This window comes from Phacochoerus africanus, chromosome 7 (genome assembly GCF_016906955.1).
Source record: "Phacochoerus africanus isolate WHEZ1 chromosome 7, ROS_Pafr_v1, whole genome shotgun sequence".
Classification (NCBI taxonomy): domain Eukaryota; kingdom Metazoa; phylum Chordata; class Mammalia; order Artiodactyla; family Suidae; genus Phacochoerus; species Phacochoerus africanus.
In genome coordinates, this window is record NC_062550.1 from 60857316 (window position 1) to 60882865 (window position 25550).

At 37.3% G+C, this 25550-nt stretch overlaps 1 protein-coding gene across 1 annotated transcript in view; it reads right to left on the reverse strand.

Annotated features, from left to right (window-relative positions):
• The window catches only part of LOC125130412 (receptor-type tyrosine-protein phosphatase O-like), a 178359-nt gene that overhangs the window by 23572 nt on the left and 129237 nt on the right, over nucleotides 1-25550 (reverse strand). The window contains exons 3-7 of the mRNA XM_047785756.1: nucleotides 24741-25014; nucleotides 10102-10260; nucleotides 8730-8882; nucleotides 6203-6643; nucleotides 3695-3856 (exon numbers count right to left, since the gene is read on the reverse strand). Coding sequence (XP_047641712.1) covers nucleotides 3695-3856; nucleotides 6203-6643; nucleotides 8730-8882; nucleotides 10102-10260; nucleotides 24741-25014 — 1189 coding nt within the window. The remainder of the gene's footprint in view (nucleotides 1-3694; nucleotides 3857-6202; nucleotides 6644-8729; nucleotides 8883-10101; nucleotides 10261-24740; nucleotides 25015-25550) is intronic.

The following is a 25550-nucleotide window of genomic DNA, read 5'->3' on the forward strand; positions in this document are numbered from 1 at the left end:
AATAGGCAACAGGCGAGCTCAATTATGGAAGCTGGCTGAAACCCGGGTGATGGATTTGAGGACATGGTGGTCTCCTTGTTATGAAATATCTCTCTAAAAGTGCCTGCCGTTAGCTTTCTTCTCTTAAATTTCCAAAGTGGTTATTAGCACAGTGCCTGACACTTAGTAAGGACCCAAGAAATGCTAAGGTGATGATTATCTACAGAAAGTCCCTATTAAAATGCAAATGTGCAACTGCTTTTATTTGCTTAGGATACATTTCTCAGTTCCCTCACAGGGAGCTGTGTTCCTGGAGCCCAGAAGGGAGGGAGGGGCCAGTGGCTCTTCTGGGGAGAGCAGTCTCAGAGGGGCAAGGGAAATAACAACAATAAAAGTGATGATAATAATGAAGATAGCAAGACATATGGCACTCCCTGTGTGTTTATAAGTGTTTACATATTTTAGTCCTTGTCCTAACTAACCTATGAAGTAAGTATTAGGATTCATCTCACTTTTAGATGAGGAAACCGAGGCAGAGACAGCATAAGTAGAGCTGGGATTCACACACAAAGTCTGGTTCCAAAATCCATTATCTTAATCCTTACATAAAACTTCCTGGAGCACCATAAAACAGTGAAAAACATGGGTTTGGAAAGAGGAAAGTTGACTCCAAACTCGGTTTTGCTCATTATTAGTGATGCAACCTTGGGCAAATGACTTAACTTCTCCAAATCTCAGTCATTGCATCTGTCAAATGGACAAATCATAGAATGTTAGTATTGCAAAGGACTTTAGAGTTCCAGTGCCTTGTTTTACTGATAGGGAAACTGGGCCCAGAGTTGTGAATGACCTGCCCAACATCATAGAGCTAGCAATGCTTGGGAATCAACCCAGAACTCTTGACTCCTGGGTCAGGGCTTTGTGATAACTTGTCATGATGCCATCTGATTAATCTACTTCACAAGACTGTCCTTGGGATCAAATGGGATTATAATGTGTAAAGAACTATATAAATGTGAAAGTGTTATTGCTGCTATGACGATTACTGGGGTAATGGGGGCATGAAGAGAAAAGGTGGCGGGAGGTAAAGCAAATTCACTCTCTTAATGGTTTTTTTTTTTTCTTTCTTAACGGTTTTATATTAGGATTGACCTCATAATCAACCCAAGTTAAGTCCTATAGGCTCCATGGAAATAGACTTCACTATCAAATATTTCTAGAGTCTAATTCTCCTTCTGACACTGTCACTAAATTGTGACTCAGTTGTTTTTTTTTTTTCTAACAAAAATAGAGATAATAGAAACATTCCCATCACAAGGCTGTTGGAAGACTAATGTAAATTTCTACCTTAATTTTCATCTCTAAGGAAAGCCTTCAAACCTGCATAAATACAGTATCCTTTTAAAATCAAAGGCATATACATAGTATACCTAAAGAACTCATTACTGAAAAACAGAATATCTGAAGCTCTAAAATTATTCTTTTATTGGCAGAGAAAAAGTGCCCTGTATTTTCCTAGATGAATATTAATATGCATCTCTTTGAAAGAATCATATTTTTGAGCAATTCTGACACATTCTCGGCAGTGCTGGTCAATTTGGATACTCTAAGAATAGAGCAGAGGTCCTGACAATGGAAAGTGGTCCAATAAATATTTGCTGTGGGGGTTTGGGATGTAAATGCTATAAAATTGGGTTGTGATGATTGTTGTCCAACTGTAAATGTAATAAAATTCATTGAGTAATTAAAAAAAGAAATAAAATTTAAGATGAGGATACTCAGCAAGTCGTGAAGGGTATTGTAAAAGGTTAATCTAGACTATTCTAATCTTGTGAAAAAATCAGTACATAACTAAAGTGTTGTTTTTACTAAAAATAAATAAATAAATATTTGCTGAATGCACAAACAAAAACTGATAAATAAGCAAATATTATAACTCCAGCCTAGAGTTTTACAATTTGGTATGAGAAGAAAAATGTACACAAATAAAATCAATACAGAAAAATATCACATTCAGATCAACTCTGTGATTTTTGCGTAGTGCACTATGAAACACAATAGAAATTAAGAGAAAGGAAGTGCTAATGGCCAGAGGAATTGTGGGAGTTTTCCTGGGATGTGCTATAGCAGACAAGGACATCCCTGGGTTAATGAGATTAATCACATTTTTAGCCTCCTGGGATGAGCTGAATGCTAAACTCGGCTTTCATTCTCAAGTGATGTCAAGTCAAAGATTGCCCATTGCCTGCAAGACATGCAAGGCAATCATGGATATTTTTTCTGCATGTTTAGCAGATAATTTTAGAACTTTTCACTAGGGATGACATTTTTGGTTTCTTAAGTAAAACTGTGATAGGAGATATTTTCAACATTAAAAAAAATATCATTTATTTATCTACGCTGTACACCAGAAGTCCCAGTATTGAGGGTTGAATGATTAGTTTGAACCACAGTCCATACTGGAAACAATAAAAAAAAAAAAAAAATGGCTATTTTCAGTTCTGAGCAAAACTATCCCGCACAGATCTGCTGTTGTCCCATTCAAATTTGGACTCATAAAGGGCATGTTAAGTAATCCATGTTGCTTCTACAATCCATCAATTTACTTTGACAGAATGGCCAGGAAGTGTCTCAAAATTTCAAGTTTTTGATAGTTTAGAGAAAACGGATATTTATCTGAGTTAGGCTTGTTTTTATTTTCAACACTTTTAAGCTGCTAAATAAACTGATCTTTTCCCTCTGCCTTCCTCCTCTTTCCCCCACCCACCTCTTTATTATTTATTTTGGTGCACCTGTGTCATGTGAAAGTTCCCAGACCAGGGATCGAAACTGTGCCACAGCAGTAACCCAAGCCACTGCAGTGATAATGCCGGATCCTTAACCTGCTGTGCCACAAGGGAACTCCCTCCCCTGCCCACTTTTTTTGAGGATCATTTGATGATAGGTGGTGTTTTGCTTTTAGAGGAGATAAAGTATGGTGGTTATCCTTCTCAGAACACAATTTTTATCCATTGCCTTCTGGTTTTTCTTTCTTTTGAGTAGAGGCACATTTAGCTCCTGATAAACTAGCAAGGTGATTTTTGGCATCTAAACTTCTGGTAAGCATAGTCAGATTAGCGCAAAAAAAAAAAAAAAATTACAGACATGCACCACTGGTGTATATTTTAGAAGGCAGTTATTGCTCTGCTATTATCCTTTATGGAATCAGTAGAAGCTGCCCTAAGACTTATCTTGGGGCTTTCATGATGCTTTCGCTTAGGCTTGTGCTAACTTTTGGAGACTACCGGGTCTTACTACACTCAAATCTCTGTGTTTCTTTCAATTTCTTCAAGCTTAACGATTCTTTGCACACAGTCCAACAATCTCAATTTTCATTACAGCCTTGAACAAAGTCTTCTTTCCCAAACAATGTGTCCACATCTTTGGAGTTTGTTATGACTAGTGTGGAAGGTCAGTTTAATACGTGTTCAATTATCACAATAAAAAAAAAATCAGGTTAAGTCTCTGGGTAGGTTTGCTACTATTAAACATACATATATATGACAGCATATTTCCTCTGCTCTCAAAATCTCATAGATCTGGGCCTCTCGTGACCTTGAAGAGTTCTCAGGGTCTCTAAGGTTTGATGAATAATTGATGTGTGAGCATCATTAATCTCACCAGTTCCATTGTTCTAGCTCCCCAGTAAGTGCAAAATAATCTCCTTGGTACTTACTGATATAAAAACTGAGTGATTTTGCTGACTGACTGTTTCGAGTTTCACAAGATCCTGAAGAACTAAAGGTTGTCACAGATAACTTATATTTCCCAGGCTCCTTCAGTTCTGCAACAAATTCATGTGCTTCTTCATCCACTGTCAAATATTCAGTAAAATTTTCTAAATCAAGTATAAAAAAGAGAATATATCTGAATGGATATCTGGAAGGGCCTAGAATATAGACAAGTCAACTAATAAATTTAAAAAATTTTACCATCATCCTTTTGTCAGAGTGAATTATACGGCTAAGCTAAAATTATTATTTTAAAAAAGATGACTAAGAGTTCATATTTTTTTTTACAATACTTTAAAATAACCAAATTAAAATATGGTGTCCAAATTGACAAAACTGAAGATGGGTATATACTGCTTTCTTATGGACTGTTAACTAGTTAAATTATATGCACAGAATAAAAGTACAACATTAGGAGAAGGTAACAATGATCAGTTTTCTTATTTGAATATAAGGGATTTAAAAAAAAAGTACCAAATGTTATATAAGTATTTTATGGTAGCATTAAATATCCATAAATGCCTTAAAATACATTGGATTATTTCTAGTTAGAAAGAATCCTTCTGGATATATTTTATGACTCTTGGAATATTTTTCTTTCATTGGTTTTTTAAAGTGAAGGAAATTTTAAAAGTAAAAATGACTTTTACATTGCTTCAGTGTCTACCTTCTGCTGATTATTATTTCATTTAAAGTTATTATCATTTGGTGACCACAATAGCCTTCAACAGAACACAATGTAGTTGGATAAACACATGACCAAACCTTCATGGAAATAAGCATTAAAAAAATTCTGAGTTATAATATCCTATTTTTCTATAGAATATATTGAGGAACAGAAAAATGAAAGGCAGATTAAGGGAAATTTTATTATTTTATTTTATTTTATTTTTTAGGGCTGCAACCGTGGCACATGGAAGTTCCCAGGCTAGGGGTCAAATCAGAGCTATAGCAGCCAGCCTACGCCACAGCCACAGCAACTTGGGATCTGAGCCACATTTCGAGCTACACCACAGCTCAAGGCAGTGCCAGATCCTTAACCCACTGAGCAAGGCCAGGGATTGAACCTGCATCCTCATGGATACTAGTCAGATTTGTTTCCACAGCGCCACAGCAGGAACTCCCAGATTAAGGAATTTTTAAATGCAAGTAATTACAGGCAAATATTAAGATTTTTGACTCAAATATTTGGAAATGAAGAAGTATTTCAATTTTTATATAATATTTGGGTATAGTTGATTGCTCTATAATCCAGTGTAGAGGAATCCACTGACCTTGTATCTCATTCTATTAAATAAAACAGGGGCAAACAGTATGTCACATAATGAGACTACATGATTTAAATGTCCTATCCTGTAAATAAGTCTGTTAATTTAACTTCGAATTTTGACCTCTCGACAACCTTTGCCACCTAAACTACTTGACTAGAAAGTAGAAAATGAAGTATATTATTGTAAAAACAAAACAAACAACAAATAACGGTGAAAGCCTACCAAACAACAATTCAGATATGATTCATGACTCAAATGTACTGATGCCATGAGCCTTGCTTCCCATACATTAGTGGGTTAAATATAAAGAATGACTCTCAGATGCTCGCTCAGTGAATACACTGAATAACATCATAACTAGAGTGGAAATACCAGTTTCTATATTTTCTACTCTACTACCAGCTCCTCTTTAGGAAAATGTGAATCTTGCTGGTTCCAGGGGAGCTGGGGGGGACACCCTAAGGAGAATAAGAATAGACACAGGTTGGATACTCTTTGGAAAGCAGTCATGTTGTCAGCAACATTCTCTTACTGCATGCCTCACAAATTTATGTACCAGAAAACAGAACATTTCTCCAGGATATTTTGTAATTTGGGATGGTTGGAGCTTTAATTAAAAATCTTTCCAGGGAGTTCCTGTCGTGGCGCAATGGTTAACCTCAGGAACCATGAGGTTGCGGGTTCGATTCCTGGCCTTGCTCATTGGGTTAAGGATCTGGCGTTGCCGTGAGCTGTGGTGTAGGTTGCAGACGAGGCTCGGATCCCGAGTTGCTGTGGCTCTGGCGTAGGCCGGTGGCTGCAGCTCCGATTAGACCCCTAGCCTGGGAACCTCCATATGCCGCGGGAGCGGCCCAAGAAATAGCAAAAAAAAAAAAAAATCTTTCCAAATATAAAGTTTCCTCAGTGGCCTGGGGTACATGGAATGTCAGGTGATGAAATGTGCTAAGTTCCCTTGAATGCACTCACAACTTATGAACTGCCCATGCTGGCTTCTGACACAATCTCTCTTTTTTTGTTGTTGTTGTTTTCTGGTTTCAGTCTGCACTGGATACTCAATGAAAATCTTCCTTTTCTTTTCCATTTTTCTTTAGAGCCTGTCTCCTGTCTTTCTAAATTTAATTTTAAAATGTGTCACTTTCCTTTGCACCATTTCTTACTGCCTCTGATTTCCTATTACTTTACCTTCTCTTTCTACGCGGATATGGAACCCATCAAAGGCAGTGGGTGGTTTGGGTGGTAACCAATTCAATATCATTTGTACAGGGAAGAAAGAGAATGAGCCAGATGTTGATTTCTCAGTCTCGCTGAGTGTCCTGTTATTTTCATATTCCAGAGGAAGAATGCTGACAAATTCTTCACTTTCAGGAGTTGCGGAGGCACTGTCCCACCAATATGGCTGGGATGTAGTTTCGTCGTCACTGCTGTTGAAATCAGGCCAATCAGAAGAAATGTTGCCGGAGGGGATTTCAGGAGTGTCATCTGTGAAATGGAAGAGTTTGTCTTTTCCCATTGCATCTTGTGATCTCATGAACGATTCCTCTGGGAAACTGCCACTCTGTTCTTCCCAGTTGTTTTTGTTCAAGTTCACAATACGTACTGAGATATTTCGAGGTGGATAAGGGGCTGTAAGAGAGAGAATTTTCACTTTCAAGTAATATTTTTAAAATTTTTAATTTAATTTTAATTTTTTTTTTTCATTTTAGGGCCATACCTGCAGCATATGGAAGTTCCCAGGCTAGGGATCAAATTTTAGCTGCAGCTTCTGGCCTATGCCACAGCCACAGCAACATCAGAGCTAAGTCTGTGACCTACACCACAGCTCATAGCAATGCTGGATCCCTAACCCACTGAGTGAGGCCAGGGATCAAACCTGCATCCTCATGGATACTAGTTGGGTTTGTTATCACTGAGTCACAAATGGGAACTCCACTTTCAAGTGATTTTTAACTGTTATAATGAATACCTAATCTATTAATGAGTTAAACACATAAGCAGAATTACAAAATAGAGTTTAGTTTTACTTTTACTGTATTGATAATTTACATCCAGAACAAGTGTAGTTTCAAGTACACACACCCCCCTAAGATTTTGTGCATGATGTGCACACAGCATATCACTAGTCATAGGTCACTAACTTGTGATACTCTGCTGGTCCAAGTGGTGATTTAACTACTTCCAAAATAGAGTTACATATATATTTTTCAGCTCATCACAATCTCCTTTTTAAAAAACTGAGCGTCTGCCACTAGATCATTCTTACAAAAAAAAAAAGCAACTAGAGTGTTATTATAGCCATCAAGATAAAAATACTTCTAGAGTTCCCTAGTGGCTCAGTGGGTTAAGGATCTGGTGTTGTCACTGCAGTAGCTTGGATCATTAGGGTGGCGTGGGTTCCATCCCTGGCCTGGGAACTTCTGAATGTCATGGATGCAGCCAAAAAAAAAAAAAAGAGAGAGAAAGATAAAACTACTCCCAATGACACAGTTGCACTTAGGAGAGTTGCATGTCTGAACTGCCATTACGAATAGTAATGCACATGTTGAAAATATGGCTTCCTCCTCACCTCTCTGAAATGAAAAGAATGTGCACAAAATGAGTTTATGAATTATGGAAGCATACTTTTCTAGTGGTAGAAAATTATGAAGGCACACTGCATGGTCTCTACCTGCAAGAGTTTCTACGTAACCTTAAAAGAGAAGTTCAACTCTCACTTCTATGAACTTCTAATAAAAATTAATCTCTCCCTCCCTTTGTGCTGTCATATAAATTTGTACCTCTTTTATAATATTTATCATTCCTTCATGGTATGAATGCCATTTGTATAGTACCTCTACCATTTTTGAGGACAAGGAACCATCTCACCAGACTCTGTTTTCATCTCTCTCAGTACTTAAAACAATTCCCAGGTAAAAGGTGCTCAGTTTACTTGAATAATGAAAACTACAAGTAGAATCTTAGATGTTGATGTGGAGCGAATAGCATATTTAGCTGAAATCGTTTCTTTGTCTTGGTCTAATGAATAAGAATAATGACATTTTAGATTTTCAGATTGGCAGGGTCTGGGGGCGATCTACTATAAGCCATTCTGAATGTTTGTATGGATTGTGTCTCCAGCAGTCCTATTAAATACTTAAGCACATTAGGTGTGGGGAAATGTCAATTATATTGGTATCGGCAATGGGTATTTAGTACATGTATATTTATTTTACCATCTGTTTTTCCATCTACCCATGAACTATTCATCCATCCATCCACCCTATGATTGGGCTTCATATTAGTGATGCTACTAAAATTGAGCATTGCAAGTTTTAGATACATCTGAATCCCAATATTTTCCTTTAATAATCTGATAATCTGTATTAGAGCATCTCACATCTGTTCTGCCATATAGTATTTTGTCAGGTTACAGAGTAACCGATGTCTACTTGATCCAGTTAAGTTACCTAATTATAACTTTGGTAGTATCATGTACTTTTCTAAGTCAAAGATTACAAATCAATGATTACATTGACATATTTAAAATTTTTCTTATTGAATATTTTGCTCAGTTCCTGTTAATCTAATAGAAAATTTGTTTTAGATTATTAAAAGCATATATATATATTTTTTCTTTCTTAACTCTGGAAGAGAATTTTTTTTGTAATGATAAAAACTATGTACACAACAAATAAATTATTTTTCACTGAATTTGATTCTTCAGAAAACTTACCGGTTCTATGCTGTTTGGGCTCATGACTGACACCGCTGTACTCTACGAGAGTGCTTTTATTAAAAGTTGCTTCAGAAACCAGCTGAAAGGTGATATTACTATAACATATTCCTGGCAGCCAGTGATTAAATACTGTTTTTCCTTTAAAGAAATCTGAGAAGAAAAAAACAAGTTATATTGAAACTTTAGCCTTCTAAATGCCACACACTTTTAGAACGTTCTAAACAACTATGATTAAATGTTCATAAAATAATACTTCCTTCAACTGCTGGCATCGCCAGTAATAAAAAAAAAATTGGTATAAGGCTACAGATGAAATTGTGGATCTTTAGACCTCAATCAGAAAGGCCTTTAATGCAAGAATTGGATATAATTGGAATTAAATTTTTATTAAAAGTTGGTGTATTAAGTGGAGAAAATAACATGCTGAAATTATATACATTGTGTGTATGCTAGTCATTTACTCTAAGGTAAAAACCCAGGGTATTTTGATAATTTATGAATTAGGTAAATGTAATTTTACAAGAAATGTCTTCACTAGGCTCATTTGTAAGAATATAGCTTATTGTAAATACAAAATGGTTTCTCCATCATTTGGCAGACAGGAATTGCTTGAAAAAAGAAGAAAATTTAAAATTTGAATTTTATTTGGAAAATAATAATAAATTTAAAAACCCAATCCAAGTTATAAAGAAATGAAGGAAAAAAACTAAAAGTACTACTTATTGTATGAAAACCCAAAAATAATTTTAAAAATTAACTTAAAAAAGAGAGCATATTAATTAGCTTATTTTTAAACTCATGGCATTTAGCCCATCCTCATAGAAACTAGTTAGGTTCGTTACCACTGAGCCACAACAGGAACTCCCACTTTTTGTATATTAGTGGAATCATTTAGCTGGCCATACAGATAAATATATACAAGGTACCAAAAAGCACTATCTTTGGCATTTGAGAATAATTTTGAACCTTCTACAAGTGAAACTTTGTGAAATCTCTAGCTTCCTAGTTCTAGAAAAGCCCTAATAAATCCAGAAGGAAACAGTTAAGTGAGATGCTTCTAAATATAAGTGTGAATTTGTTTCCTGCTCCAGACATGCAGGAATAATATTTGGCAAGAATAACATGTAAGTCATTATAATTAGAGTTTTTCTTATGCTTATGCATGACAGGTTGACTCTAAAAAAAATGAATCAGACATTCCAAGACTCCTCATAACAATATTTTCATGCATCAGTGACTATTTTTATTAGTTCATTTATGGTCAAATAGTGAATTATCGGACCTTGTTAGAGCAGAAGCAAGACCATTTGGCAAAAATCATGGAAAAAGTGAGTCATTCATCATCCTTTGTCTTCCTTTTGCCACTTACCTTTATATAGCATTGTCCGGAAGTCTTTACCTTCCCAATAGCTTATGTTTACTCTTGTGAAAACATTATATTTTTCTGGATAATGAATTTCAAATAGGACTCCTGTTTCAGGAGAAGGCTTATAGTCATATATTGAAACACTGGTTACAGGAAGAGGTTCTGTAGAGGGAAGAGAATAGAGAAAGGGGAATTGGGAAAAGAGGAAAAGGCCATTATCAATAATAAGTATCAAAGATTACACCTGTCAGAACTTTACACCTATTTTTATTATCTGTAAGACACTCCTCAGTACTCCTGAATTGAGTCTTCTCCTTGGCTATAGTTAATAAAGCACTTTTTATTTGTGATTTCTGCCTTTCAAGGAACTTTAATATTCATTTTTCCATTTGCCTTTTGCAAGAAACCTGAGATCTAGGAAGAGCAAATATTAATATCACCATTCAACATATAAAAATAATGATGATTCAGACTTCAAATTACTTGTCAAAGGTAATTTAACATAGACACAGCAGAGTCTATACTTCCAGATTCATCTTTCTTTTCCCCAAGCCAAGAAAATTTGACATTAATACCAGACCAGTAACATAAAATAGATTTTGGCTCTGACCAAGGATAACTGTTTCAATAACCAGTTATTTCCTTGTGTGAACTTAGCACTTTAAAAAAATTAAGTATAAGATTGCAAACCACCCTGTATTACGAGAATTACAGTTTAGGATGTTTATCAAACTATTCTTTCTATAGAAGTTTTAAAAAAAGTTTGTTTCTATTTTGCTTGCATTGCTTATTTATCACTAAACTTTTTACTTTGTAATCTTTCTTTCTTTTTAAATTTTTTATTATTTAATTTTTTTTTTTTTTTTCCATACCCATGGCATGCAGAAGTTCCTGGGCCAGGAATCAAACCTGTACCATGGGAGTGATTGGAGACAACGCAGCAGTGACAATGCAGGATCCTTAACCCTCTGAGCCACCAGGGAACTCCCCATCACTAAACTTTTTAAATATTCAGTTTAAGAAACTGTGATTAATGTACAGCTGCATCTCCCTCGACATCTCACCCTTCAGCCAAAGTCTTATAAAACTCCAGAACTCCTCCACCCAGTGGAAAGAACTGCTGGATGAGTCTTACTTGCATTCATTTAATTCAATAAAATATTTTAAATAATTTGGCCTGGAGTCAATGTTTGTATTAAAGAAAAAAGTAATTATGATTCAAAGTTTTAAGATTGAGAGAATTCTTAGACGTGTATAGCCTGAATGAAAGCAATACCCTTAGTTTAAATTTACACTTTTAAAATATCAATTTTAATAACAATAAATAAAAATCTAATATACTTAATTCAGCAAATAATTATCTACTTTTCTCAATCAGTAGATCTTTCATTTTGTTCTTCAGGATTTTAGTCTTATTTCGCTTTTGACTGAAGAGATCCAGCAAGGATTGAAACTACAAAGATACATGTTAAAGCTCTGATTTTTTTCCCCTGGAATTTTCTCAAAAACTAAGCCAACATCTCTAACTAAAACCATTAGGAAGGCCTTCAGACTGCAGTACCTATTGTGATCATGTCCCTATAGACTGTGTGCAATGTTCTCTGGTGGGAATGTTACTATTTTATCTTTGTCTCATCCTTGGCCTTGGTCTTGGTCTACTTAAAAGCAGTGGAGTGAACTCACTTAAATGTCATTGTAAAGACACCAGCAAACCAAGCCTTGAAGACCAAGTATTTCTCTTCGATTAACCTCAAAAGAAGTTTTGAACCATTTGAAGATCTCTCTTCCAACTTAATCTAATTACTCAGGGCATCTACTCGATCTACCTATTGATTCCAGATGTGAGAATCAAAATGAAAGCTAAAGGCTAACATTAGCTACAGAGCCGTAGCTCTTCCAACTGCTGCAGCCCAGTTTCACATTCTCACCAGGGTTCTGCCTATAAGAAGGAGAAGCTAGAGGTCCACTCAATCTTTCATGCCCTGAGATAGGAAGTCTGTACATCAAAGCCACAGGCAAACTGAAATTCAAGGAATGCAGGAGGATTAGAGCATAGTTATTTTATTTTGTGATGTTTTGTTGTTGTTGTTGGCTGTGCCAGACACTTAATTTTAAACTAAGAGAATTTTTTAAATGCCTCGTTACATGTTTGCTTCCTATATTTCCCTCTGCTTCAACACAGCTGACCCAGGTCAGCTGTATATTCTAAAGTCCATGCCTGAGCATTACTGAGACATAGTCAATCCAAGAATTACTGTTTTTTCAAATGTATTCTCTAAAAGTAGTTTACCATCTCTCCAGTTACTTCCCTCATTGTTTTTCTTTCTGAGAAGGTAAATGATGTGCTATAAATCAGGGTTGTAATTACTCTTATGTTTTTCAGTAATGACAAGGTTAATTTTTCTTTTCTTCTTAAGGGTGCACCTGTGGCATATGGAAGTTCCTGGGCCAGGGGTTAAATCAGAGCTGCAGCTGTTGGCCTATGCCACAGCCACAGCAGCCCTGGATCGGAGCCACATCTGTGACCTACGCTGCAGCCAGAGCAACACCGGATCCTTAACCCACTGAGCAAGGCCAGGGATCGAACCCACAACCTCATGGTTCCTAGTCGGATTCGTTTCTGTTGAGCCACAACGGGAACTCCTCTGTAGCCTAAATTTTATCACCCAATATCATTTTTGAGATTTGTCAGTTTTGATGGAAATATCTCTAGAAACTTTAGTGTCCATTTAACAACTCACAAACTATATGATTTATCTGTTTTTTGATATTAGGTTGTTTTCAATCATGCAATTTGCAAATAATGCTGCAATAAATATTTTGGCACATGTTTCCTCAAGTTGGAAATCCTGGATAACAGAGTATGCACATCGTCAACTGTTTGAGATACTGTGAAAATGTTTTCTAATTTTATGTCAATTATCTGTCAGTAGTGTGTGATACTTCCTGCTTCTTCCTATTCTTTCTCAGCACTTGCTATTATCAGCCTTTTAAATTTTTGCCATTTTGAGGCATGGGATATTTTGTCTCTTTTAATTTCATGTTCATGGAAAGAGATGAAAGGTCTTTTCATCTGTTTATCGGTCATTCAGCCTCCCTTTTGTTAGGATCCTTTGTTTGATTCTTTTGCCTGTTTCCTGGTTTCTTTTTCCATTTGTCCTGCTAATTCACAATGCAGTCTTTGTCATGCAACCTTCCCCATTGTCATTTTTCATTCTTAATGGCCACACCCATGACTTACGGAAGTTCCTAGGGGTAGGGATTGACTCTGAGTTGCAGCTGTGACTTACTCTGCAGCTGGATCCTTTAACCCACTGTGTGGGGCAGGGGATTGAACCCGAACATCTGCAGCAACCTAAACCACTGCAGGTGAGTTCTTAACCCACTGCACCACAGCAGGAACTCCCCTATTGTCATTTTTAAAATTGTGCTTTGTGCCTCTCATCTGGATTTACCTTTCTTCTTGTCAAAACACATAATTTAATAGTTACTTAAGTCATAGTATGAGTGATAAATTCTCCTTGGTTCTATTTATTAAAACTGTATTTTATCTTTATCCTTGATGTAATTTAGTTGGGTGTAAAATTCTGTGTAGACCGATTTTGAAGATATTGTTCCATTGTTTTCTTGCACCAATTTTTGCTTAAGAAAAAGCTTTTGTCAGTCTAATAGTTTCTTCCTTTTTTTTTTTTTTTGTCTTGTTGCTATTTCTTTGGGCCACTCCCATGGCATATGGAGGTTCCCAGGCTAGGGGTCAAATCGGAGCTATAGCCACTGGCCTACGCCAGAGCCACAACAACGCGGGATCCAAGCTGCGTCTGCGACCTACACCACAGCTCACGGCAACGCCAGATCCTTAACCCACTGAGCAAGGGCAGGGACCGAACCCGCAACCTCATGGTTCCTAGTCGGATTCGTTAACCACTGCACCACGACGGGAACTCCAATTCCTTTATGGGTATTATACTTCTTGTCCTTTAGTATCTTTTAAATTTTCAATTTATTTTTATTTATGTTTGATCATCTGCAGTTTCACCATCACATATCCAAGTGTGATCTTCATTTTGAATTATCTTCCTAAGTACTTGGAATTTCTTAAGTACTTCATGTGATTCTTCAAGTATTGAAAGTCTCCTAATAATTTTTCAAATATTGTCCAATCATATCCTCCATCATTTTTCTTAAATTCTTAATCTTCTCAGAGCCTCTCCCACTTCCACACCTGTGAATTGTCTCACTGTGCTAAATCATGGGACAATGACACAATATTGTCTCTCAATTTAGTAACTTTATTTAACTGTTATCAGTACAGAATTTATTCCATCTATTGAAGTTTTTAAATTAGATCACTTTAAATTTGATTAATTTAATTTTACCTAGTTTAATTAAAATATTAAATTAAATGATTGTATTTTTATTTATAAGAATTTAAGTTTATTTGTTTATTTTGTTTATTTCTGCCAGTTTTTCTTTCATTACTCCTTAATCATTTTTAATAAGTATAATTCTTTCATTTATCACTTTGTACATCATAACATGCTATAAATTTTTGTTAGTTTGCTACATAAAATATAATCCAAAATGTTATAATAGTTTGAGGTCTATCTTTTTTTTTTTATCTTTTTAGGGCCATACCTGCAGCATATGAAAGTTCTCAGGCTAGGAGCTGAATTGGAGGTGCAGCTACAAGTCTATGCCATAACCACAGCAACACTGGATCCAAGCCTCAGCTGTGACCTACACTGAAGCCTGTAGCAACACTGGACCCCCAATCCACTGACTAAGGCCAGGGATCAAACCTGCACCCCATAGGGACTATGTCAGATTCTTAACCCACTGAGCTACAGTAAGAACTTCTGATGTCTATCTTTTTTAGTATGTTTCTTTGTGTGTTCTGAAACACAAGCTCTAGGCCAAATTTTGTTTCTTCATTGCCCTATTTCTTGCTTTGTCCTCACTGTTTCAAGGCAGTTTAGCGTCCTTTCAGCTCACCGGAATCTGCAGCCTAGAACCAGGGCATATAATATTATTTTGGGATTCTTGATATTGTAGATGTTATAGCATTTCTCACAAACTCATTCTCTGAGTCAGAGGGTAACTAAGCCTGGTCCTTGGCAGTGAGACTGTGTCTCCCCTGCATCCTTAGTCCTCTGTGTGTGCTCTTTTCACAAGCAGGAGGAATCGTTGTTCTAAGCAAAGAGCCTGGCTCTAGACCATATCTAGTGTGGAGCATTTCAATCCTTCCTGCTCTCTGGGGGCCCAGACTCAGTACTGTCTTCTTTCAGACCCAGAGCACAGAGGCTGCATGACTTCTGGCCACTTCCCTACTTGAGTTTCTTTTGTTTCTCTTTCATGGAAACACCTATTTTTCTCTTTTTTTTTTTCTTTTTGTCTTTTTTTGCCATTTCTTGGGCCGCTCCCGCGGCATATGGAGGTTCTCAGGCTAGGGGTCCAATCGGAGTTGTAGCCTCCAGCCTACACCACAGCCACAGCAACGTGGGATCCGAGCCGTGTCTGCAATCTACACCACAGCTCACGGCAACGCCAGATCCTTTAACCCACTGAGCAAGGGCAGGGACCGAACCCGCAACCTCATGGTTCCTAGTTGAATTCATTAACCACTGTGCCACGACAGGGATCTCCTGATCCTTGACTTTTGATGTCACCAACCTAAGCAAATATATCTTCTGTCATAATCTTCTTGAGGGGGACAAACCTGGGGTTACTCCCTAACTTCTGATGGCAGGATGAGGGAAAAGGGACTAATTCTGCTCCCTGGCCAGAGCTCTCCTTCTATGTTTTCATGATGATTTGAGACCTGACTTCACTGACTCAGCAATAGGCAGGCAGGCCACTGAGGTGAGCTGGCAGCAGCATGGGGACCACCCATGGTCCAGGTGGGCTAGTTATTGTCACACCCACCTACTTAGTTTGAGTCTTCTTCATTTCTTTTGTAAAAGAGTGAAATGCGCCACCCCAAGTGGGTCGCTTTGGCAAGAGGATTAATTTAGGCTGAGTGTTATAAGAAACAGAGGACTCAGAACCATTTGACCTTCTCCCTAACTGCCTAAAAGAATTTAGATAGAGGGCCTGTTCCTGGAAGAGAGCTATCACCAGAGGAATCTGCAAAATATGTAGGGGAACCCAGCCGGCCTAGAGATCAGAGTCCACTCTGGGTCCCACTGTCTCTGCTGGCCCAGAAAACATTTGTTTACCAAATAGCTGCTTTTCCATCTCTCTGTCAATTGCCTTCCTCTCCTCTGTAGTCCCAAACCATGACTCCCAGAATCCTCTTTTCTCTTTAGCTGAAGAAGGTGAAGGTTTTAGCCATTTTGGCAAGTTATTCAGTTTTCCTGAGTATCTCCTCTTTATACATGTTATTTAATTTTAGTTTGATTTTTTTTTCTTCTTAATCTTTCAATCTAATTCTTTGGCTATTCAGAAAAACCTAGAAGGGTAGAGAGAAATTTCTTCCTTTCTGACACTTTCCTGGAATATTTAAACAGATTTCTAAATTATTCTTCCTGCCTCCAGTCTCACCTTAATTTTTCTTATTTATTTCTGTTAAAAACTTTTAAGCCTGAAGGCCACTTGTTACTCTCACTTTTGTCAGAGTCTCTGTCTTAAACCAGTCACCTCCACCTCGCTGACGTTTCCCTGTCTGATCTGTTTTGATTTCCTTTTGCTCCCAACTGCTTGAGTACTTTTCTATTAAGTGCCATTGTCATTAATTCTATTTATTGATCCTATACTAGATGCTAATACTTTGTTATGAAGTTTATTTTTTAAAAAATTAGTACAAAAATTTACATTATTTAATAGTACTTTCTGCTAAATCAGTAAACTACAGCCTACAAATCAAATCTGGCCTGCCACATTTTTTTTAATATAATTTATGAGTCAAGAATGGCATTTACATTTTAAAATGGTTGACAGGAATCCATGGAAGAATAATATTTCATGACATATGAAAATTATATGAAATTTAAACTTTGGTGTCTTTAAATCAAGTTTCCTTGGAACACAGCCATGTTTATTTGTTTATGTATTTGTCTATGGCTCTGCTTTTCAGCTTTATCAGCAGAGCTGAAATTTTGCAACATAGACTGTATGGCCCACAAAGCATAAAATATTTGTTACTCAGGTCTTTACATAAAAAATTTGCTAACCCACAGAAAGATTATAAATTAGAAATGAGAGAATGGAATAATATGCCAAGGGCTACATTATGAATTCCAGATTTCTTTGGCTCTACAGTTCAAGCTTTGATCCACTACTCAAAATATCTGTTTGCTAATTTGTCCATTCCAATGCAGGATTCAGGACCCTGTGGCTTGCAGCTTTGTTATAAGAAGGAAATTTCCATAATTAAATCTTATTATGTCCTTTCTTCATATAAGATCTGTCATCATTTTTCATCACTTATAGATTAAGGTCTAAACTCTTTTGTATCTGAAGTTCTTTCCAAATTTTCTTTTTTTTTTTTTGTCTTTTTGCTATTTCTTTGGGCCGCTCCCGCGGCATATGGAGGTTCCCAGGCTAGGGGTCCAATCGGAGCTGTAGCCACTGGCCTACGACAGAGCCACAGCAACGTGGGATCCAAGCCGCGTCTGCAACCTACACCACAGCTCACAGCAAAGCCGGATCCTTAACCCACTGAGCAAGGCCAGGGATCGAACCCACACCCTCATTGTTCCTAGTCGGGTTCGTTAACCACTGCGCCACGACGGGAACTCCTCTTTCCAAATTTTCTAGCCACCTTTCCCTTCATTTTCTGGAATCACAGATGCTTGCCATCTTCGCTCGTGCAGTTCACAGGTGTGCCATGCTATACACACCTCTATTCTTTACGTATATGATTCCCTTTGACTCTGATGGTCACACTTTCCATTCTTTATTCGACTGGCAGCTTTTCACTAACTTTTTAAAATGACTGTTTCTTCTCAGGTGCCTTCCCAGTGTTCCCTAAGAAGGCTGGGCAGTCTTTTAAATGTCTTTTCCACCATCTATCATATTTTTGTAATGTTTTGTTTGTCTTTTCCACTCCTGTATATCATCTTAGAATGTGGGCATTTTATTTATCTTTATTTCTCTGCCATCGGGACATGGCAAAGGGAATGTAGGCAATAACTAAAAACTCATGAATTATTTTTATTTATCATGGATGAATTCATATGGAATATTATATTTGTAGAGTGTCTCCATGTGTGTTCTGCAGTGTTTACAGCCACTATCTCTAGGGATTTACTAACACAGGGGATAGCCCTGTGTAAATAGCATTTCCCAAATTGCTAAGCCATAGTTTTCATGTACTATTTTATCTATTGAGAAACTACTCCTTCTTTCTAAAGTGCACACAATATACTGCAGGTTCTTAATCAATTAAATATTAATCAGATGTCAGAGCCTAAGGGTTGTGAAACTCTTTTGAACTGGGCAAATGACTCGTTTGCACTGAATTTATTCTTCGCCATGTTCCTCAGCTTTCTCTGAGGGCATCAGACTCAGAATAACCGTAGAGAAATATCAAAGGACTGCCCGAGGGCCAATTGCTTTGTCATTGCTTATTTCATGAAGACAGGGATCTAACACATGGTAAATGACTGCAACAAATACACCCTTTTATTCTCAAGAGCAATATGTCAACTCTGTGTGCGGATCCTACAAACGTTTCCTAAACTTTCAAGAAAAGCTTTCCCTTAGAAAAATAAAGATGGCAAAAATACATCATTAACTGATAAATGACGGTAATTTTAGAACTCAAAAGTAACCTTAAGTCAGCATGTATTTTAACGCCCTCTTTTTTAAAGTTGAAACCCAACTATCATCTCATGCCTAGTGTCACAGAAATATTTGTGCATTAAACCCCAGTTCTTATATTGAAATCTGGGGTGATGTAATTGAGTCTTTAAAAATGGAACAGAAGGAGTTCCTGTCGTGGCGCAGTGGTTAACGAATCCGACTAGGAACCATGAGGTTGCGGGTTGGGTCCCTGCCCTTGCTCAGTGGGTTAACAATCCGGCGTTGCCGTGAGCTGTGGTGTAGGTTGCAGACGCGGCTTGGATCCCACGTTGCTGTGGCTCTGTCGTAGGCCAGTGGCTACAGCTCCGATTCAACCCCTAGCCTGGGAACCTCCATATACCGCGGGAGCAGCCCACAGAAATAGCAAAAAGACAAAAAAAATAATAATAAATAAAATTTTAAAAAAATAAATAAATAAAAATGGAACAGAAGATGAGACACAATAAACCATCATTAATTACTTTTTAGTCATTAGATATCAATGCAAATTGCCTCTTCTGCTCAGAATGTAGAAAACTACAAGTCAGAGTTATCCCCCAACAAGGAGAAGAGAAAGTCAACTAATCCATGAGATATCATTTTTCTTGAGACTACCAGAGAGGTGAGATGGCCAGGTAACCAAATGAACTAAATTCCAAACACAAGCCCCTCTGAGGAGAAAAGGGACCCACTAACTGTCTTAATTTAGCAGAGAGAGCAGGATCCCATGGGGCTTCTGGACAGAAAAAGGCTTCTGCGCCGCCCCCACCCAACCTTTTGTTTGTAGGGATAGGCTTCAGCCTCCATGTCTTTCCCTGAAGGCAGGTTCTAACAGTTGCTAATCAGGGAAGGTGTTGCAGAGATAAGGGAGGAACAGTCAAGAAACAATAGTGCAGCCTGGGTGCAGGGTCCTGATTCTGCTTCCAGGGATGCACATAACAATATCTTCTGCAGAATTGAAACCCCCAGCAAATGGAAGATGTTAACTACTTGATGAAGCATTCTTCATTCCAGAAAAAAGGTCACAGTTTGATAACCTGGAAAAACACTGAAGCTCTATCAGGAGACCACCTGAGGCTAGATTGAAGGAATACAGGCCCTGTACACTCCTCGATCCTGATCAGAAATCTTGCCCTTAAAACCATTGCTATAAAACTCACCAAATCCTTCTGGGTTGGACACACAGTTTTTGAAGGCTTGAGCCCCCTGTGTTCCCTTTTGTCTGGCAAAGCAATAAAGCTATTCTTTTCTCCTTCATCCAAAATTCTGTCTCCAAGATTTAATTCAGTGTTGGTGCACAGAAGTCAAGTTTTGGCAACAGGAAGAGAAAGCACCATTAAGGCAGGAAAGAAGAGAAAGCAAGCAAAATTTGCCTGATCCTCAAAGGTGGAGGGTGTTCTAAATGACAGTTTAGGCTGCTCTATCCAGGAAGATAGTTATCAGCCAGCTGTGGCTATTTAAATCAAACTTAGAATGAATCAAAATGAAAAATGAACACGGTAAACCAGCTATAATGGGAAAAAATCATTAAAAAAATTTAAAATGAGTGGCTACTGTACTGAACAATGAAGATATAGACCATTTTCATTTATCTAAAAGTTCTAGGACAAGCTGCTTTCATGACTGGGACTCTCTAATGCAATTGGAGTGGACAACCTCTGTCTAGCCCCATGCATGGGTACCTCCATCAGGTGCTCAGTAGAAATACAAAGGCAAGAGAGCCACCCTCCCACACTCCTGGACACAGACATGCAGGTGATAATTGGTGTCATTAGGAAATCAAGGAGAAAACTTAACTCCCTGGATTTTTCTTAATACAAAGCAAAAGTCTTAATGCCTGGTAGGGGGGAGAGGAGAAAAATCTTTCCCTGCCAGTTCTCAGGCAAAGATCTTCCCCCATCTGTGGGACAGGTAGAAGTAAAAGATGGTCTATTCCTGAGACGGGGCAGAAACACACTTCACCCATGATCTTCATGCACTGATGCAATGTAGAGTTCTGTTACTATGGGGAAGAGGCAGGAAACTCTCCATCCCAAGACCTGCTACAGATTTAAAGTAGACTTTGGCTGTGAAAGTATAGCAAGGGGTAGGAATGCTGGGAATGCCCCTCTTAGGATCATCTAAGCCTGAGGCTGGACCAGGAGAACAAAGAACCTCTCTGTTCCACCAAAAAACTCAGCACTAGTAAAAAGTCCATTGATAGGGGAGAAGTAAAGTCATGGATCCCTTCTGGGGTGCAGGTTTCAGGACTTACTGAACCATGAAGGTAGAATTGGAACACTGAGAAATACCTTCTACTGCTGCTGGCAACCTATCATTGATGGGAAGGATTTGAAATTTGTGATGAGTTGAAGTGTATTAGTATCTTAAACAGAGCTCAACTATTTACTAGAGTGAGTCAACTCACAGGAACAGACTAGCGGTATGGAAGATTTAAGTTAAATTCAACAATATACACAATTAATTTAATTATATTAATTAAATATAAATGATCTAAACTTGCACTAAGTTGGTAGCCACTAGCCACATATAGCTACTGAGCACTTAAAATGAGGCCAGAGCAACTGAGAAATTGAATTTTAGATTTTATTTATTTTAATTACATATGAGTAAAAAATGTGCAAATTTTATATATTGATTATATACTGAAATATTATTTTGAATGTACTGGGTTAAATAAACTGTTATTAAAATTAATTTATATCGGGAGTTCCTGTCATGGCTCAGTGGCTAATGAATTTGACTAGGAACCATGAGGCTGTAGGTTCAATCCCTGCACTTAACCCTCAGTGAGTTAAGGATCTGGCATTGCCATGAACTGCAGCATAGGTTGCAGACTCGGCTCGGATCCCACGTTGCTGTGGCTCTGGCGTAGGCCAGTGGCTGCAGCTCCTATTAGACCCCTAGCCTGAAAACCTCCATATGCCGTGGGTGCAGCCCTATAAAGACAAAAGACAAGGCAAAAAAAAAATTAATTTATGTTAAAAATGAAATTAAATTAATTTCACCTTTTAAGAAAGTTTTTAAAAGTGTCTAGCAGAAAATTTAATATTATATATGTGGTTAACATTCTATTTTTACTGGGTAGTGCTAGTGCTAAATGCTCCAATTAAAAGGCAAAGCTTTTCAGATTAGAAAAAAAAAGCAAGATCCAACTCTATGCTGTTTACAAAAAATCAATTTACACATACAGATGTGAGTAGTTTAAGATTTAAAAAGACGAAACAAATATACCGTGAAAATAATACTTACCAAAAGAAAACTAAAATGTCTAGTTACTATCAGACAAAATATTCTTTAACACGAAGTGTATTATTTGGGGTAAAGAGGGACATTGCATATAGATAAAAAATTAGCTCATCATGAACACATAATAATCTTAAAGGTATTTGTATCTAAAAACATAAAAACAGAGCTTTGAAATAGATAAAGCTTAAACTAAAAGGAGTGAAAGGAGAAATAGACAAATCCACACTGTCAGTCATTGTTAACAAATTGATAGCAAATCATTACAAATCAGAAGATTTGAACAACCAACTTGACCTAATTGGCATTTATTGAAACTTCGCCCAGCAGGTGCTCACAGAATGCACAACAGGATAGGCCATATTTGAGCCATAAAACAAATCTCAACAACTTTCCAGTAAATGAAGTTGCACAATTTATGTTCTCTGATCACAATAGCTTTTGCCTAGAAATCAATAAAAAGATCTCTGCAAAATCACCAAATTTTTGGACATTCAACAACACACTTCCAAGCTCACATGTCAAAGAAGAAACTACAAAAGAAAACTGAAAATATTTTGTATACTGGAGTTCCTGTTGTGGCACAGCGGAAACAAATCTGACTAGGAGCCATGAGGTTGCAGGTTCGATCCCTGGCCTCGCTCAATGGGTTAAGGATCTGGCGTTGCCATGAGCTGTGGTGTAGGTTGCAGACGTGGCTTGGATCTCGAGTTGCTGTGGCTGTGGTGTAGGCCAGCAGCTGTAGTTCTGATTAGACCCCTAGCCTGGGAACCTCCATATGCTGTGGGTGCAGCCCTAAAAGGACAAAGGACCGCCCCCCCAAAAAAAGACCAAAAAAAAAGAAAAGAAAATATTTTGTATAGAGCTTACTACACATGCTAAAATATCAACAAGATAGTACAGAAATCGTATAACATTTATGTATTTAACAAATTTCTTTGCAAACCATTAATTAAAGGGCTGACTCTTCTAGTTTTGTCTGATCTAAGTGCATGCTAATGAGTGTTGGGTCAGCAACAGTCACTACACTTTTATTTTCCTCTGTGTCTTGGTCTTTTTCCCCCTGGCTCTTTTTCCTGTTACTTGCTCAACTAAATTGAATGAATATTTATTGATCACCAGTTAAGCATGAGGTTCATGCTAGGAGCTTATGAAATTGTGAATATAGTAAGGCACAGATTCTGGTTCCAAGAAGTTATATTATAGGCATCATACACCTAAATCTGCTGCCTGGTTCTATCAGCTCCCAATTCACCATTTCTGGAGCTTGTTTAAGAGTATTTTACCAGGTAAATTATCCTTTAATTCAACTAGATCTTAGATTTGTTCGTTATATCTATCAACCTTGAAGGTCTTAGGTCTGTGCCATTCCTAATTTTTAGGACTCAATACTGATTATGGGACTCTGCCAAAGGAAACTTTAAATAACTTTTGACAGATATATTAAAAATACGTCCTCTAACTTGATTCTGAGTTCTTGCTTCCTAGAGAATCTCTTTCCTTTTATCCCAACAGATATCATTCTTTCCTTTCCCCTAATTATGGCCAGAAAGATTATGTATTGATGGCAATTAAAAGATTTCAGCTACTGGAAATTTGCACTGAAAAGGACTTTGCTGAGATATTATATTGTAGTGATACTTTACTATCTTATAGATAACAAACTTTTCTTCCATACCTCAACATATATAGTGGAGTCGAATTTTACTTTAAGATTAGGTATTAAAGTCAGAAGGTAAAGTGAAAATCATTTACAGTTACGACTACTCCTAAAAAATTTCTAATATCAGCATGACCTCTTAAGACACACACTACTAAAGGTTAAAATGTCAATGACTTTTTTTTCTTAACATTTTTCTTGGGCAGCGGAAGCCTAGGCTATTTTGAGGACTAGCAACTGATAAATAACAACATCTTTTTTCTCTCTCTCAACGAAAAAAGCATTAATTGAATTTGAACCAACTAAATATGAGTATAAATTCATTGCCTTAAAAAGCAAATTGCTTAATATGAGAATATGTGTTCTGGAAAAAAAACTTAGTTATGATTATACTATTAAATTATATAGTAGAAAATTACATTATAAAGTCCAATCATGAATCTAAAATTATTAGTCAATCTCAAAATACACAATGAGATAGAATTTTTTTTTGGTTTAAAGCACTTTTTTTTCTTTTTTTTTTTGCTTTTTAGGGCTGCACCCATGACATATGGAAGTTCCCAGGCTAGTGGTCAAATCAGCCTACGCCACTGCCACAACAACGCAGGATCTGAGCCGTGTCTGTGACTTACACCACAGCTCTCCGCAACCTCAGATCCTTAACCCCCTAAGCGAGGACAGGGATTGAACCCACAATCTCATGGTTATTAGTCAGATTCATTTCTGCTGTGTCACAATGGGAACTCCTTAAAGCACATTTTTAACCAAAGATCATAGTAGAACATGATCAAGCTTTGGCAGGAAACTATATTATTATTCATGTAAACTAGAACTTTGAATCGCATCATTTGATTTTAAGGCAGTTGATCTCGTCATTCTGGGCTGACTCTCTTTCCATGAGGACCCTGTGGACCCAACAAGAGACACAGAGGACAATAATTCACGTGATGCTTACTTGTTAACACAGTGATGGATCTGGATGGCTTGGTCACTACATTCCCATTTACCACAACGAGAGTGATTATGTAATACAGGCCATGATAATTGGCCTTAAAGATAATGGGAGGAGGCAAAGTCCTGTTGAATTCCTCAAATTCAAAGAAGTAATTTTTGGATTCACCAGTTATCTTCACAACATACACAGATGATGGACTCATGACATCTGAATCTTCCAAAGAGACCGCGATGCTATTATCATCTCGGACAGTTACGTGGAATGTGGTCACATTCTGTTTAAGAAAAGAGAAAAAGAAGAAATGGAGGTCAAGTTTCAGATTATTCACAATAAAATGATACTGAGAAAATTTCCCCCAAAACAATGTCGTGATAAGCGTTGCTTTGTGAAATGGAGTTACATAGTTATTTTAGTTTACAAGGAAAAGCAGAAAGAGGGAGAATGATCTTATTGTGACTACTGACCTTCTTAGGCTTTTTCACTTTTAGGATTTTTCTCCATTGAATGTTGCTGCTGGTTCATAGATTTCGGCATCTAATAAACCCCAAACGAACATCATGGAAATGCATAAACAGAAATGAGTGGAAATCATCTTGGCACTTGAGTTCCATAGAGAAGTCCTCGGTTTCCCCTATGTTGAAGAAGCTACACGGTTTGAAGAAGCATTCTACTTTTACTCTGGAGGAAGTAGTGTTGCCATACTCCTAGGAAAATTCTAGGAGAATGTTTCAAGGCAGTTATTTCCTCTCTGACATCTTACCTGTCAGTTCGGAAAACTAAAAAAGTCAGGATGGAGAAACCTGTGATAAT